Source organism: Gallinula chloropus (genome assembly GCF_964237585.1).
Source record: "Gallinula chloropus genome assembly, chromosome: Z".
Classification (NCBI taxonomy): domain Eukaryota; kingdom Metazoa; phylum Chordata; class Aves; order Gruiformes; family Rallidae; genus Gallinula; species Gallinula chloropus.
Window position 1 is genome coordinate 38700900 of NC_140089.1, and position 15793 is coordinate 38716692.

Sequence of the window (15793 nt, forward strand, 5' to 3'; positions counted from 1 at the left end):
GAAAATTTACAAACTTTCAAGATTATTATATTTTCCCTGATGTTTCTGCCAAATTATTTGTTGATTTTATTGGTTAGATTTATTTCTAAATATATGCTTTAAAAAGTTGGAATCTAGAATTATAAAAAACCACCCTTCACTCCAGCATCAGTTCAGCTAGAATGCTTCAGTATCATAATGTTCTAATTTATTCTTCCACATTTCTGTCCATTTTTTATGAAGTTGAAGTGTTTCTGAACTGAGCAACGCTGTCAAATTAGTTTTAAATCTTGCAGCTCTCTGTTCTCTTCTTGAGTGTATGAAAAGGGGAAGAAATTAATTAGTTAAAAAAAAAAAGCAGAATAAGTTCTAAGTTTTATCACGTGAGCTGAAATGAGTACAGACCTGAAATATTAATTTATTCTGATTGTCACCTTTAAATAGGTAATGACGGTAAGATACAGTGCCCTAAGGGCATCTGCGGATAAACGCACATGCTGCACATTTTTAATTGCTCACTAGATGGCAACATTGCTCTGCTGAAATACGGCTGTGAGCCTGTAGACACCTGCCCTGCAAAATTTGACTATCACCTTGGCGGGAGGGATACTGAACTACGGCTTGGAAAAAGCGTTGAAGAAACATTGCATGGGACTACAGCCGCAAACCCATCATTTCTGCTTCACCGTGTGGCGGGTGATGGTCTTGTGAAGGAAAACAGAGATGTAGATGTTAAGGGCACCTTAGGTATGGGTTTTAGGAACTTCATTGCATTTTCGAACATGACGGTCTCTACAGTATTCCTTCAGATGACATCTGACCAATACATGTTCAATAGGCTGTCCATTAACATTGGATTTGTCACAAGGAACAAATCCTGGATGTATAGAGAAAGGAGGTAAAGAATAATAATAAAAAATGCTTATCTTTTTGGAGAAGTGCTTCTGCAACCTCGAACAGGAAGCACACTTTTTAAGACGACAGTCTGATGCCAGTATATGTGCAGCAGACAGTGCTGTGGACATGTGTAAACAGTACAGGCATGGAGGAATAAGCTAAATGCTTCTAAGTTAATGGAAGAATCTTATTGAAAGGAAAAAGATGTGGGACTGGATTCCAAATACACCCTCAGCAGAGGAACTGAGAATGCTTCCGGGTGAAGTTCTCCTCTCAGGGTGGGATCGGGAGTGAACTAAATGATAAGCTCCTGCTTGTAAGAAATTGCAGCAATGGAAATTTAATAACTTTACAATATATGCTGTTCACTGAAGGTCCTGAGAACCCAGATAAATTAAGGCTTACGTATGCACAGGGTGTTATTTGCAGTTACCAAGGGGGCTTTTCTTTTACATATCCATCCTGAGCCAATCTTAATAACATTTTTTAGGTTTTGCTTTGCTGTTATTTTCCAGTCAATGTGTCAGGGTCGAGAGAGTTGCGTGTTGTGGTGGATTTGGTGAGTACAGCAGGCGATAGATCCCTCCTCCCATTGTCACTACATGGCTGCCCTAGTGAGCTATTGTCCACCTTAACATACAGCTGAACAGGGCCAGAGGCGGCTTGAAGGGAAGGTCAAGTCTGAGACTACCAACCTTACTATTTGACTTTAATTTTGGTAGAAATGTAAGCTCTGCAAGCCATTGGGTACCTTCAAATAGTGTTGATGTTGAAGAAATGCCAAGTAAATATACACAACCAAGAGTTTTTTTCTGTAGTTATAGAGGCAGAACTATGTGACCTATGCTCTAGTGGTGCCCTACTGACTACCTAAATACACACAGTATATGGTGCTGGTCATTTTGACCAATTTGTTTTCTCCACAACAGTGTTCACTAATAATTTTTTTCTCGTCTTTAAGAAATCAGTCTGGTAACCTCTGCTGCAGCCAAGGCAGGGAAACCTATCCAGTAACTTTACAGCCCAAGATTTAAGCCACATATTTCGTGAGGAAAATGCAATGCTCAGCTCAGTGACAGATAATATTATGCACATATATTTAAACAAGATGGTCTTTAATTTGACCAAGTCTAAAAATAAGCCTCTAATACTTGCTAATTTAGAATCGCTCTTGGGAGCAAGCATTACGGTCCCTCTATGGGGCTATGAGGGTCAGGAAATAGAGCTCCTTTCTCCCTTTAGGATTTACAATGCATCAATTGACCTCTGCAAAGAGGAAGCTGTTCTGTAAATGACCAAATTATCACTTCTGACACAATGAGCAGATTTCACCCCACAGTTTGATCTGCTCCTGCAGCATGAGGAACTTCTGCCTTCCCAGATGTGCAGATGGCATGGTGTGAGGGAGAAAGAGGATCATGTGTGGCGTCCCTGGCACATGTATCCTCAGGACATGGGTGTCTCTGGTGCTGGAAGCATCTCTGGCTGATGGGACACACCTGGGTCATGCCACTTGCAGACAGTCGGAAGGAGCAGTCCCAAGACATCTGTTCACTGCATCCCACCTGCTTTGTGCTCTGCCCACCCAGTTGCAAATCTAGATCAAATCTCCAACCAGAATGCCTTAAGGATGAAAGCCCTCTCTTCCAAGGGAGACATTAGCTACCCTGCTTCTCATAGGGATCAAAGAGTGTGCAGTTGTACCCTAGACTAGTCAGCAAATTTGGAGGAATATACTAGTACTAAATACCTGTGAGGGAGCCCTATATAACTTAATTTATCAGCACCTCTTCCTCTTACACTTACTTCCTGGTACACTGTTTAGAGTTACTAGTAAGTACGTAATGCAAGATGAGCTATATTTTGTTTTCTGTGCAATTCTAATATAATGTGTTGAAACATTTGCTATGTAAAAATTTTGAATTTCAAAACTGTTAAGTTGAACAACTTCTATTTCCACTACAAAGTCTACTGTGGGTGAAGGCATGCTCAGAAAAAAGAACACTTTTTTCATTGTTACGGCCTGTGACTGTTAAAGATCAAAGGGGCCTGACCACTTCAATTCCTTTTTGGAGGAGATTAGAAAATTACTGTAAATGATGTAAACAATATGTCACAGTGTATTATAGAAAATATTATTTTTATAACCTAATCAACCTGACAGGGAAATGAAGATTTGTTATTTGGGTTTTTCTGAGAACCTTCCTTTTGGATAGCAAGCAAAAAGTAAATACTAAAGTAATTTATGCAATTGCAGTGAGTTGTTTAGTCAGGTGCAGCAGGGACCATTGTTAGAACTTGTTTTACAAGCATTTAACATTTTCATTAATAATCTAGAAGAGAGGGTTCACAGCATGCTAATTAAATGAGAGATAGTTCCAAATTGAAAGAAGTCACAAAGCATCAATGAGGACTGAGACACAGTATAACAGGATTGAAAAGGTTAGAAAAATGAGAAAGGGGAAAATGAGATTCAAACTTGGAAATGTCAGAGGCATCTTAATAAAAACCTGCCCTATTCGGGAGAGAAGTGAGTGAGAAACAAGCAAAGCAATAACACTGAAGAAATAAATGAACAGGATACAGGTTGACATGTGATGCAGAAGCTGTAAAAACTACTTCGATTCTGTTCTACCTGTGAAGAAGTCTGTTCCTTGGATCGCTTAGAGCTGAAGGATGGAAGCAGTCTTGCACATTCGTTTACGATGAAAAAAATTAAGAGGACTGTACTGAATGAAGATCAGGCAAGTGGCAAGTGAGGTTGTGCTTAAAAAAGTACAACACACAGACCAGAAGACAACTAAGGGTGGAAATTTTAATTTGGTAGAAAGTCTTCAGTAAGGAAAAGCACTAACGTGACCTGGGATACTTAGAGCAATGGAACTTTCTATCAGGTACAAGGATCAATGAAGTACAGCTTCTCCATCTTCTATGTGTTCTCTACGATTTTGGCTAACAGTGAAGGCAGTAGCTTCCATTTAATGTGAGTTGAGGCTAGTCCTAAATCTCACTGGAGTAAGATACAATGCTGCAGTAAAATTTAAGCACAATGTAATATGAGATCAATGCATCCTGGTGCTAAAGAGTTTTCCTGCTTTGTCTGCAAGACTGCAGCTTTACAGAGGGGCCAACAACTCATTGCAGCATGAAGAGGCATTTCCTGATTGTTTTTAAACACTAAAAATATCATTTACCTGTGCACTAATCCCAGTATTTTCTGGTACATCTCAATTTTTTCAGTTGTGTCATCTGATCTATTATACTGCATTATCTCTCACTAACACCCTTAGCTCTCTGCTTTAAGGGCCAGAAATGACATGCAGCAGTACTTGAGTAAAATCCTACCAATTTAGGAGCCCCATTTCCAATTTCAAAAGGAAAAGAAATAAATCCCAGCACCTGAACTCTGTTGTGAGCCCAGAGACAGGCCATTTGGTATGTCCCGCTCCCTGTGCTCTGGGGTTTTCCCCACCTTGTGTGTTCCATAAAGGGAACACTGGCTGGATGACACAGAGGGTCAAAGACTAGGAAATGTGCTGTGGATTGAGGGCTGGCTGGTTTAGGGCTAGGAAAAAAAAAAAAAAAGGAAATTTAAGAATGATGCATCACTTCTAGGTGATCCTGCAAGGGAGAAAAGTTAAACTATTCTCTACATTTCCATGAGTCAAAAGTTCCCATTGACTTGAGTGGGATCCTTTAGCCACTAAGACTGTAGTCTTGTGGCCATGTTCCCTCTTTGGGCTCACTTCCATTGCTGAGCACAAGTCCTAATTCATGGACTATCAGAAATGTCATATTTCTGGTACCTCCTCTGAGTGTCTCAGGGAACGTTTTATCTTTGGCACAAGGCGCAGCAGGGAAACAGCTCTTAGGACTGCTTAGATTGTCTTTGAACTGTTTTGGGGTATTGTGAGCCACTGTTGAAGGGCTGAGGTTTGCACAGGCCACATGTGAGTGACCATGCAGCCACGAGAGCTGAGAGGGAAGGTGGAGCAGATATTCCTCACTAATCACCTGTACTGCTGTTCTGTGGATGTAGGACTTCACTGGACAGCAGCCTAGCCAATCACGGAAACAAAAAATATCCCACTAAACAGGGGGATAAAATCATAACTTTGTCCTGTGCAATTCACAACCAAAGTACAGCCTCCTGCACATGATCATGCACAAATAGAAAACATGCTACAGGTTGTAGGTTCACCTTCATCTTTTATCAGACAGTAAGCACTACATATCCCCTTTCTGCAACATATATTGAGTGCATGTCACACCTCCAGGGCCCTCAGCAGGTCTGAGTATTTTTACATATCTCAGTGTACATTTGTGAGGCAGCAAGACCCAACCAGAACTAGAGAGGGGTTTTATGATGTGTCATTAATTTATTATGGGTGCTCCTGAATGCCTCTTCTTTTTATTTCTTCTTATTTCTTTTAAATTCCATCAATGAAGGGTTACCGTTTGATTACAGTTTCAACCACAGCTGACTCAGCATACTTCACTTGTTGAGGTGAGAAGTGCCTAATTAGGATGCCAATCTTCTTTCATGTTATTTCTTTATAATAGAAGTAGTAATTGCAGTTGCATTGTAGAAGTACGACTGGAGGCATTAGATGAACAGAAATCCTTCTTAGGGAGGAATCACAGCCATTGCCTTTCAAACTGTCTTGTCTCACAGAGAGGTCTCTTTGCTACTTTTCAAAGAAGAAATCAAGGCACAGGCTCTCCAAGGCATTTAAGCAGAGGAGCAGGGGTATCCACACAACTACATTCAGAGTCTGTGCGCCTCACGAAATCAGTGATCTTTCTCTGCATGTACATCCATGCACCAGAAATAGTGAGCTGGTGCTTTCTGACAATACATACCCTAGAATTAGTTGCCACAGGGATTCTGGGTTTTGACAAGAATATGGATATCTGGCTGAAGAGATCATTTAACCTTGCCACTAATGAGCTCATTTGAAACAAGCTCCCCATTACTAATTATCACTTGGTTCTGATTGATTCATCACCTGCTTTGGTGCTTCTATTTCATAAAGAGAACATGAACTGCTGAGTTTAAGAAACTGCATAATTTTCAGATTTTGGTAAAAACAGAGCTGCCTCAATACTGCACTGTCAGACTGATTTTCTCTCCTTTACTCTCTCTGGGTGTGCACATACACACATGTGTGAACATGTAATTGTTATGTACCTGTGAGTATTTTAATAAAGGCAATATTGCAATCTAGCTTATATATACACACACATTATGCCAGAGGAATAAGAATTTTCCTTACCTATTTCAGTCATGGATATCCCCGGAGCTAATTGCCCATTGTTGAAAGAGCTATAGGTAAACAAGTTTGGTACAGAGGTGAGGTCATAGATAGGTTCCTGCTTTATCTGTTTGATTCCAGTCATGTCTAACCCAGACTGGTCTGGGGAAGGCTGGGCAGAATCCACGTTGTAATAACCCTCAGACTTTGGCAGGTCGATGACATGCCCATTTGAGTAGGTGCTGCCAGTTTCATTATTCAGGTTGCTCAAGCCGTTGCTGATGCTGTTGCTGTAAACCCTGGCGAGGGCTTCTGCCTCACCGCTCTGCTGCTGCCGTTGCTCCTGCAGTCGTTGCTGGTGCTTCTGCACTTCAGCATACAAGCTATCCCTCTGCTTTTTGGACATTCTACCAAACTTCACAGCTGAAAAGCAAAGCACAATGAGAACCACTGTCATCTTTCATTTCTTTCTTGTTTCCCCTCAACCCCACCACCCTTTTGATTTTTGCTTTCAGCATTACTTTTGCTGCGGAAACGTGTCTTTTTCTGTGGATGTGAGAGAGGATGCAAAGCTGTACACCATGTGTGTTCACAAAGGAAAAAATACTATGTGCTTGGATTTACAAGGTGACGACAATGACTCCTATTTGACAGGAGAGCCTCAGTCAAGCAACTTACTTCCCACTGTGAATGTCAAAAAGACCATGCATCCTTTTATATCTCTGTGTTCACTGAACAACAACCCAGAGCTGTATGAAACGTATAGTTTGTAGATTCATATCCCATGTGATTTACCAACTTTCCACAAACCTTTAAACAGTGCACTAACAGGATTAGTACTCTGGATGAAAACAAGCCCTAAAGCCTTATTATCGCATCCTTTCAATGGGTGTTATCTTCACACTTAAAAAAAAATAATCTTACAGGTTAGAATTAGAACCTAAAGGAAAATAGCAGATTTGTAGGTAAACAGCATAAATGTATGCCATCTTTTCCACAACGAAAAGTCTCCAGGATTTACACAATCAATTTACATAATCTCTATGCACAAATCCATGCATTCCTTCTGATGAGAAAGCAAGGAAAACATCAGTGCAAAACACTCTCTCCAGGAACAGGGTTCATTACACTGAGATTGAAATTTTCAAAAATGACAGGCTGATTGCCCTGGAACTAGGAGGAGTAAATCCACAGCCGGCATATACAGTGGGTCACAGCTGATTATCCTCCCCCACCCAATCCACCCCATCTCTCTGTAAATTCTGGCTTTCTACTGGGATGGAACTCAGAGCAGAGGTAGCTGTCAATTGTGTTCCAAAATAAATGTGGGATGCATTCAGCAGAATTTATCAGAGTACAGATGAGAGGATGTTGTTCTGGAAATACTAATTTCGGTGTATTATGTGGTGTGTTTTCCAGCTCTGAGAATTTCCAGTTCAGCTATAATTTGGATCAATTCAGACTCATTTATTGGCACAGGATGGCCTTGACTTTCACTTTTCTACCCCATAGTTCAGCTATAGCCCTTGAGAAGAGTCTGAACCTTCACATGTGGATGAACATGAAAGTCTTCATTCAGGAAAAAAGAACAGAAAAGGAAGAGTGCAATACGAAAAGGCAGTCTCAGAATACGGAGGAGATAGCAGCCTCTTCAACTTACTTGCACTTTTTTACTCTGAGAGTTTTATTTTCTTGTTGCCTACCTCAGCTTATTTGCAACCCTTCACATGGGCTGCAAGCAACATCACATGAACACAGCCTGCCCCTGGAATTAGTCCACGGTGCTCTGCACACCCTTACAGACAATACATGATGACTGTATTCTGAAAAACGCAACTGTGTGTTTTCTTCAAATTTAGGACCTCAGTAATAAAAACAAACACCCACTGTTTATTCTCATTATATATTCATTAATTGGATTCTCCAGCTGCTGTCAATTAGCATCCTGCCTCTGCATGATAAAAATGAATCTGTTCCATGGCTGAGAGGTAAAAATCACATTCAATTTCTCTGTTAAAAAAAATCCATACAGCCTATTTTAAACTTGCAAGAGCTCTTAATATCATTAAATATAAACACCCTTATATAAACAATAAGAGGAGAAAGTAATGCTGTCAGAAGAATCACTCCTTTTGTCTGTATGCAGTGGTCCCTGAATTATAGGTTGGGAAGGCAGTGCTGTCAGTCACATTAAAATGCCCCTGTGATACCTCAAATCATTGGAAGGTATTACTTTTAGGAGGAAAGCACGTGCTGTTAAATTACTGAAATGTTACTACTTTAATCTCTTCTGGGAAGAATCAGGAGCTAAGGCATCGAGTAAGCTGCATGCTAGGACCAAAAGGAGTTCATGGATTAAAGGTGAAGTGGCAAAGCCCCTCCCAAACTGGTGAGACTGGTGAGCAAGTCGTTTCAGTGCAACCTAAGAGACACACTGACTTAGGAAAAGATCTATTACAGTCCAAATGTAAAACAGATTTATAGTCTGTGGACCACCTAAACAAATAGCTCCTTAAGTAACTCATCCATCAATGACTATTAGTTTCAAATGACACATTTTGTGTAAAAAAGACAGAAAACTACTGCCAGACAATTGAAACCAATATAACCTGCCTTAAAAAACCAGAACATTTTCTTCTTGTACTTCCTGGCCATTTAAAACATGTCTGTGAGCTGGAAAAGCCCTGGCATGAACAGCAGTGTCCAGGGCTGGTCGGCTGTGGGGAGCCTTGCCTGAGCCTCCCACTGCCCACAGCGTGGTGTGGTGCACATTCTCAGCTTGCTGATGATGGCTCATCACCCCCAAGTTTGGAAGGTGGACCAGAGCCCTGCAAGGAGCAAGGGATGTTGCTATCGGATACACTGTGGAGCTTTTTCTCTGGTATAGTGTTCATTTTCAGTGCTAACCCGGGCAGGGGTCAATATACAGGCAAAAGAAAAGGGGGTTAGAGAGATGAAAAATATTTGGCCAAGTGCTCTGAATGAAACAAACATCCCCCAATGCTATCAAGGTGTGAATTTCTTCTTAACTGCCTATTTCCTGTCATAGACCTTTAGAGATCTTAAAGAAAGGGATGCTTTCACACATCAGTATTTAATGTTAAGATAAATGCTAATGTTTAATGTAAGAGGTTATCTAAACCGAAATACAAAACCAACTCTCCAGAGGTGACCTTTTTGTGCCTTTGATCAGAACATTTCACTTCTGACTCTTTCTGTTCCAAAGTAATACTGCTCTCCATTTCGTGATTTCCCCACCCTCCCCATGAAAACAGCCTCCTTTGTTAAGTGAATGGCAAAGATCTGTGTCTCACAGTTCGTGCATTACAAAGCCAGGAGCATCTCCTCTCTCTTCTCCAGAAATCTACAGGGAATTTATGAAAAGTTTCAAAGGATATAGGCGTGAAACAGGAATCTGACTCCTTACCATCTCGAGACATTCCCAGGGCAAGACATTTCTGCAGTCGGCAGTGTTGGCAACGATTTCTGTTGGTTCTGTCAATTAAACAGTTTCTCTGCCTTGGGCAGGAGTAGGAGGCATTGTTCTGCTGACTCCTCCGAAAGAATCCCTAGGGGCAAGAGAGCAAGAGAGACAGCATATTATCATGTGCGCATATATATATGTGTGTGTGTGTGTGAGCACGCATGCAGGCACAGTGCATACACACACACACACCCCCTACACACCCATGTAAATGACTACTTCTTTAGTGCAGTGCTATTTATGCTGTGGCTTTGCAGATGTGCTGGCCTTGTATAGTGAAATTAAAGAACATTTACTTATAATAAAGAGAATTGTGCTTTAATCTGTGAAGAGTGTAATTCTACTTTGTTAAAATGCAAACAATAATGTTACAGAAGGCATTCTTATTGTGCAATAATGACTATTTATCATCTAATGTTTGCTCATAATAGAGGAAACGCTTGTCAGCATTTGTAAACAGATAACTTAAAAGTACTTGTTCTGACTATTTTCTTCCTTTGATGAAAGAGACGGGTAATAACTGGCACTGGCTACGCACAGTGTTAGAAGCTAAAGTCTGCTGTTCAGTTTAACCTGGCAAATGTTGATCTGATCTGGAGGGGCCATACACTACAGGAGTGAAAAGTAATTCAAATTCAAGAGTCACAAAAGCACTAGGATTTAATGACTGTATCAAGTAAAGCCAATGCACAAAGGAGAAAGCAACACCTTTGGACACTACCATGAGAAAGTAATGACATTTTCCATTTGAATGGAATATAACATCACCCATTTTATCTATGTAAAAATTTGTAGATATTCTATCACCTAGAATGTTTTTCTGGCCAGATGTGGGCTATTTGGCTAAAGATCAGGGGGCTAGAAGGGGTCTATTAACCCATAAGTAAGGACTTATAAGCTCCCAGCTGCTACAAATGACATCGAGGGGCACTGTTATGGTAGAGGTGACATGAAATGGCAAAGGTGACAAGAGGCATGAAACCAGGGGTGAGGATAAGAGAGAGAAAGAGAGAGGGAGAAGACATTTTATGATTTTCTTTTCTTTCCTGTAAAACAAAGGACAAGAGAAACAGCAAGTCCAGAGAGAAAGAAACAAAGAAGTCCCTTTGCCAGTTTAGTGCTTGTAGATGCCAGCAGCTGCTGGGTTATGTGGTGGGAGAGCTGAAGGATAGCCTAGCCACTGCAGGAAGCCATCAGGAGACAGAAAAGGCAGACAGCATCATTACTGAAGTCACAAGAGCCACCAGAAATGATACCAAAGTGGTTGTTCCTTTCTGAGCTTGCTTGCAAACAGCCTGAATGGAGACAGAGAGCAAGAGCTGACTTCATTTATCAGGCAAACCAGGCTCACCTCTGCCCAGGATGACAAGCAATGGGAATCACAGCAGCCGTACGTTTTGGGGGAATGAGAGTGGGGAAGCGACAAAGTGACAGTGCCACAGGATTCAATTTGCTTGCTAGAGGTACTGCCTGAATTCTCACACAAGTCCTGGTGAAGCCAATAAGGATGCCGCAGGGTGTCAGTAACAGCCGAGGACACTGGTAGCACTAGTTCCTGAGGTCGACTGTAAGGAGGCTCACTTCGTCCTGTCTGTGCTGGGTTTTTTCAGTGTATATAATTATATCTAACATATCTATGTATATATTTAGTATATCTAAAAAATAAATTGCGTTTTATGACTTGCACTTTTGAGAACATGGAGTCCTTTAGGAGAACTCTCAGAAAAAAAGTCTGGAGAGGACCTAACTGATGCTGGCTCAACAAAACTTTCCTGAAAACATGGAGGTGAGTTTAATTTAGGGCTAAATGGATGCTAATTTGCAAATATTTCTACTCTGTTTGCTGAACTATACAGCCAATTTTAGTTTTGACATATGAAGGATTTTCTGGTTTAAAGGTTTGGATTTTAGCAGCTCCTATGTGGATATGGATTTGAGAGAACAAATGAATTAAGCAATGTTAAAAAACTCCACACAGCCATCTAGCATTGATACCGAGGTGCAGTTTTCACCCATTAGGACTGATTTTATCTCAGAAGAATTTGTTTGTTCCTGCCCCTCTTAGGAAAAAAATAAGATTTATATAATAAAATAAATCTACAACAGGTAATTTATTTTTCCAAGGAAACTGTTGTACTCTCTCCTGCCTAAGATCCAAGTGTTGCCATACAAAGTACAGACAACACGTTTCATTTAATTTCTATGATACCTTTATATAATACTGGCTGTATTTTCTGAGAATAATTCCATTAGTGGAAGGAGGGTGCAGCTCATTACGGAGAAGTTATGGACTTAAGGACAGATTTCCTAACATTCTCAATACTAATAACAAGTCTTTCTGCATCATGAACAAGTCACCGTATCTGTCACCTACAACCAGCCTGAGAAGAAAAATGGTCACACAACCTACCATCCAAGCCATGACAAAAAAGTGGTAGCCAAACACTTTGCCCTGGGGGTAGGCAGGAGATAATGATAAAAGGCTTCTCAGCAAAGGAGGAAGCCACAGAGACAGGCAGGATGGAAACCTGTGTTCAGGTTTCACCCTTTCAGTGACGACAGTGACTCTGGCAGGTTATTCAGCACATGAAATAGCAGTAGGAAGCCCCTCAAGCACTTATAACATGCGTTTGCTGTGGCATAGTTAATGTAGGGACACAATGTTAGAGGGTTTCCTGTCCCTTGAAGTTTGCAGCATTGCCACTGGCAGCACAATCCACGGATGCTGTGTCCCGAAACGCTGGGGCTGCCTGGTGCCTGGCTCAACACGTGTGCATGCTTCTGGAGTGCTTCTCACCTCTTTCTTCCACACATGGTCTCCCTCTTAATTAAGTCAGATTTCTAATGCATTCAGGCAAAAGGAGCCAGAAATAACCAGTTATTAGTATGTGGGCTGAGGAAATAGTTATTTAATTGCTGGGCAATGGAGTTGCGCTACCCGAGACAGTGCTTACCTTACAAGAGATCTCTGACAGACTGAGATGCCTCCCATCCGACCCTGTTGTGCTTTTTTCACAACAGGCTCACAAAACAAGATTAGGCTAATTGATCTGATACTGCAAAACTGGCACAAAAACAATAGGGTTAAAACTGTCATAAGTGGAAGAGAAGCTCCTTATCTGAATAAGCAGTCTACACACAGAGCTGAGGGGTATCATCTCCTCTTGAGGCACACACAAGGGCCAGCATTAACCCTAATCACATCTACAGGAGACTTTACCCCTAACTGCTCTGTGGATGCTGAGTACCGAGACAAGACACCGGTTTTCTGCTTAAAGCATTTTTCTCCTGTAGTTTTTGTGCCAATTTTGAAGTATCAGATCAATTAGCCTAATCCTGTTTCATGTGATCATCGTAAGAAGATGATTATTTCTAGTCCAGTGTCACAATAAGACAGTGACACACTGCGGTTTGTTCCATTTACAGTTGTTAACGTATCTGAAAGGAATCTGTTCTTTGACAATATATTACCTCAGTGTGTTGGCATTAAAAGCTTTCTTCTGGGAATGGATGCACACAAATTTTCGCTTTTTTCAGTGGTTCTAAAACTTCGTTAAGCATTAAGTAAATACAGGCTTGCCATTTCACTCTGCAAGTAAGTGTGCACCCACTTTCCCATGTACCAGTTTGTATGTTCCCAGATAGAAGAAATTGGAGAAGCTGCCTGTCTCTGAAATTGAACATTTGCAGTCAAAGCTGAAATACCAACACGTAGTAGGAAATTCCGGTGTTCCTGAGTAATGATATAAATACTTAGATAACAAAATCACAGAGTACTTTTAAAATCGAAAAATCTAGGCTTGGACTCTGATTTGTATTATTTGAACTAGTGCCTGGGATAATATGTTAATAATATGTTAATACACTAAGCAGCATGGAAGTGGGTTTTGCGCTTCCCTCCACCCCGCTTTTTCCCCCCCCCCAGCTACTGCCCTGGGCTGGAGACTATAAAGAAGAAGACAAAGGATCCTTTTCACACTACTCATAATGTAAGGCATTTTTTTTTTCTTTTGGAGATTACAATTCGGCCTGCAGAGAATGCAAAGGGGATAAAATAGGACCAAACTGACACCTGTAAGCTTTTAAGATGTTGAACTGAGATACGGCGCCAACTTTTAATGCTACATGCATTGTATAGGAAACAAGATAAGAAATCCATCCCTCAAGCTGATTTATGGTAGAGCAGGTGTGACTTACAGTTGCCAGTCTCAGTATCAGCACTTACACTGCGTCAGATGCGATTAATTCATGCTTCAAATGAGAAGGTAACTCTAAAGACTATTTGATGAAAAGGAGAGCAACTAGTAAAATTAGGCATGAAATGCATCTGTATCAGCAGCAGGCTATACAGCCTTTGGCACCACTTGCTTGAAAGCGTGTAAGAGTGTATTATTGTACACACATGCCTGAGGCTAATGCAGAAGCTGATGACTATGCTGTATTAAAATCTCGTACCTTGCAGCCTTCACATGTGATGACTCCATAGTGTATTCCAGAGGACTTATCACCACAAATTTTGCATGGTATCACTTCAATTTGCGCTGAAAAAGAAAACAAGACAAATATTTTTAGCACATAATTCTACTGATTTCTTTCATTATCAAATGAAGATTTTAAAAACTAGATCTAGACAGTAGATAGACTGTTCACCCACCGACTTACATTGCTCTGTAGTCTATTGTGAGTGTCTCTGAATGCTTGATTTGGCAAATTTTAATTGCTTCACATTATGTAGTTTCTACCATACCCCACAAAACTTTTCAACAGTTTAAGGTTTCTCACGATCAGCAAGTTTTTCCTCATATTTCATCATCATTATTGCTAATATCATTAGGGGTCCTAAATAATTATCTAGATTCTACTTGCTCACACGTTTAAAATATTCACGACTTTTCATTTTGCTGAGGTAGAATTACATAGTATATTTTGACGCATTTTTCAGTGCAGTAGAGGTGAAATTTTCACATCCTTCAGATTGTGGTTTCTAGACACACAAATATATCGATCCCACTGGCAGTGATGGGCTTGCAAATGATTGCTTAACCTTTCCTTCTCTGCAAGCTATTTGTTTCAGCACCAGGTCACAGGCAGGCAAGGCCCACAGACTGAATTTAAGTAGCCAGTGGCTACATGCAGAGAGAGGCAGGTACTAGCTGAAAATGTTCAAATATGGATATGCTTCAAATCCTTTTATAAACATAATGGTCATTTAATTCAAATAAAGAATACATTTTTCACTATCTTCCTTTTTTTTTTTTTTAATTTCCCTAACACAGCTTCCCTCAACTACTTTGAACCCTGTGTGTGTGTTTCCTTTGATGATACCGTAAGAGCACATATGCTGAAATGCAGGGAAGGACTGTGCCTTTATTCTAGTCAGATGTCTTGAGAAGAAATGGAAACCCTATTTTCTTTCCCTTTCATTCACTTTCCTATGTGGGATGCATGCCTCCTTGCAATTCTCCTGCCACTTGGAAGCAGTACCATGCTTGGTAAAGGATTAAGGTGTCTGGTAGATGCCTTTCCTTCATGCCCAGGGCAACAGTAGCAGCAGTTCTCTGCAACACAACTCAAATCCTTGAGAAGCAAAGCCGAAAGCTTGTGTAGCAGGACCACCCTGAGCACAAGGATTGCTAGCCATTAGTATTTTAACTAGACACATTCAACTCCAGAATAGACAGTGAAAGATTATCATCCAGATGATCATCCTAAGAAAAGCATTCCATTTCAAACCTGCTGACAGTGAAAAAGGTTATAAATGGTGGTAAAAGGTGTAACTAAATGTTACTACATCGACATCACGCTTGCAACTAAACGATGCTTTGCTCCCTCTACTCTCCTAGCACCTCAATCAGGATAGAGGCCTACCAACATACGTGCATGCTAGTCGGGCCTCTTTGAAAAGTCAAATAACTTTTCCCTTGGATGCCACATCCCAAAGGAACCATGGAACAGAGGTATTCATGGATGACTAAAGAGACTTTAGTTCCCCACTGTGAGCTCAGTTTCCTGACAATGCTGTCTCTGATCAAGCACATTTTTAGGTCCAGGCAAACAGGCCAGGTTTTAAGCTGGTCCTAATCCGGGATGGATAGAATTAATTTTATTGGAGGAAATAGCAATTTGTAGTTAACAGGTTCCAGATGAAGACAACCCAGAACCGAAATCTTGCCAGTGT

At 40.8% G+C, this 15793-nt stretch overlaps 1 protein-coding gene across 1 annotated transcript in view; it reads right to left on the bottom strand.

Annotated features, from left to right (window-relative positions):
* The window catches only part of RORB (RAR related orphan receptor B), a gene marked incomplete at both ends in the record, with an annotated part of 145581 nt that overhangs the window by 20945 nt on the left and 108843 nt on the right, over positions 1 to 15793 (bottom strand). The window contains 3 exons of the mRNA XM_084278401.1: positions 6153 to 6554; positions 9559 to 9700; positions 14071 to 14196. Coding sequence (XP_084134527.1) covers positions 6153 to 6554; positions 9559 to 9700; positions 14071 to 14196 — 670 coding nt within the window. The remainder of the gene's footprint in view (positions 1 to 6152; positions 6555 to 9558; positions 9701 to 14070; positions 14197 to 15793) is intronic.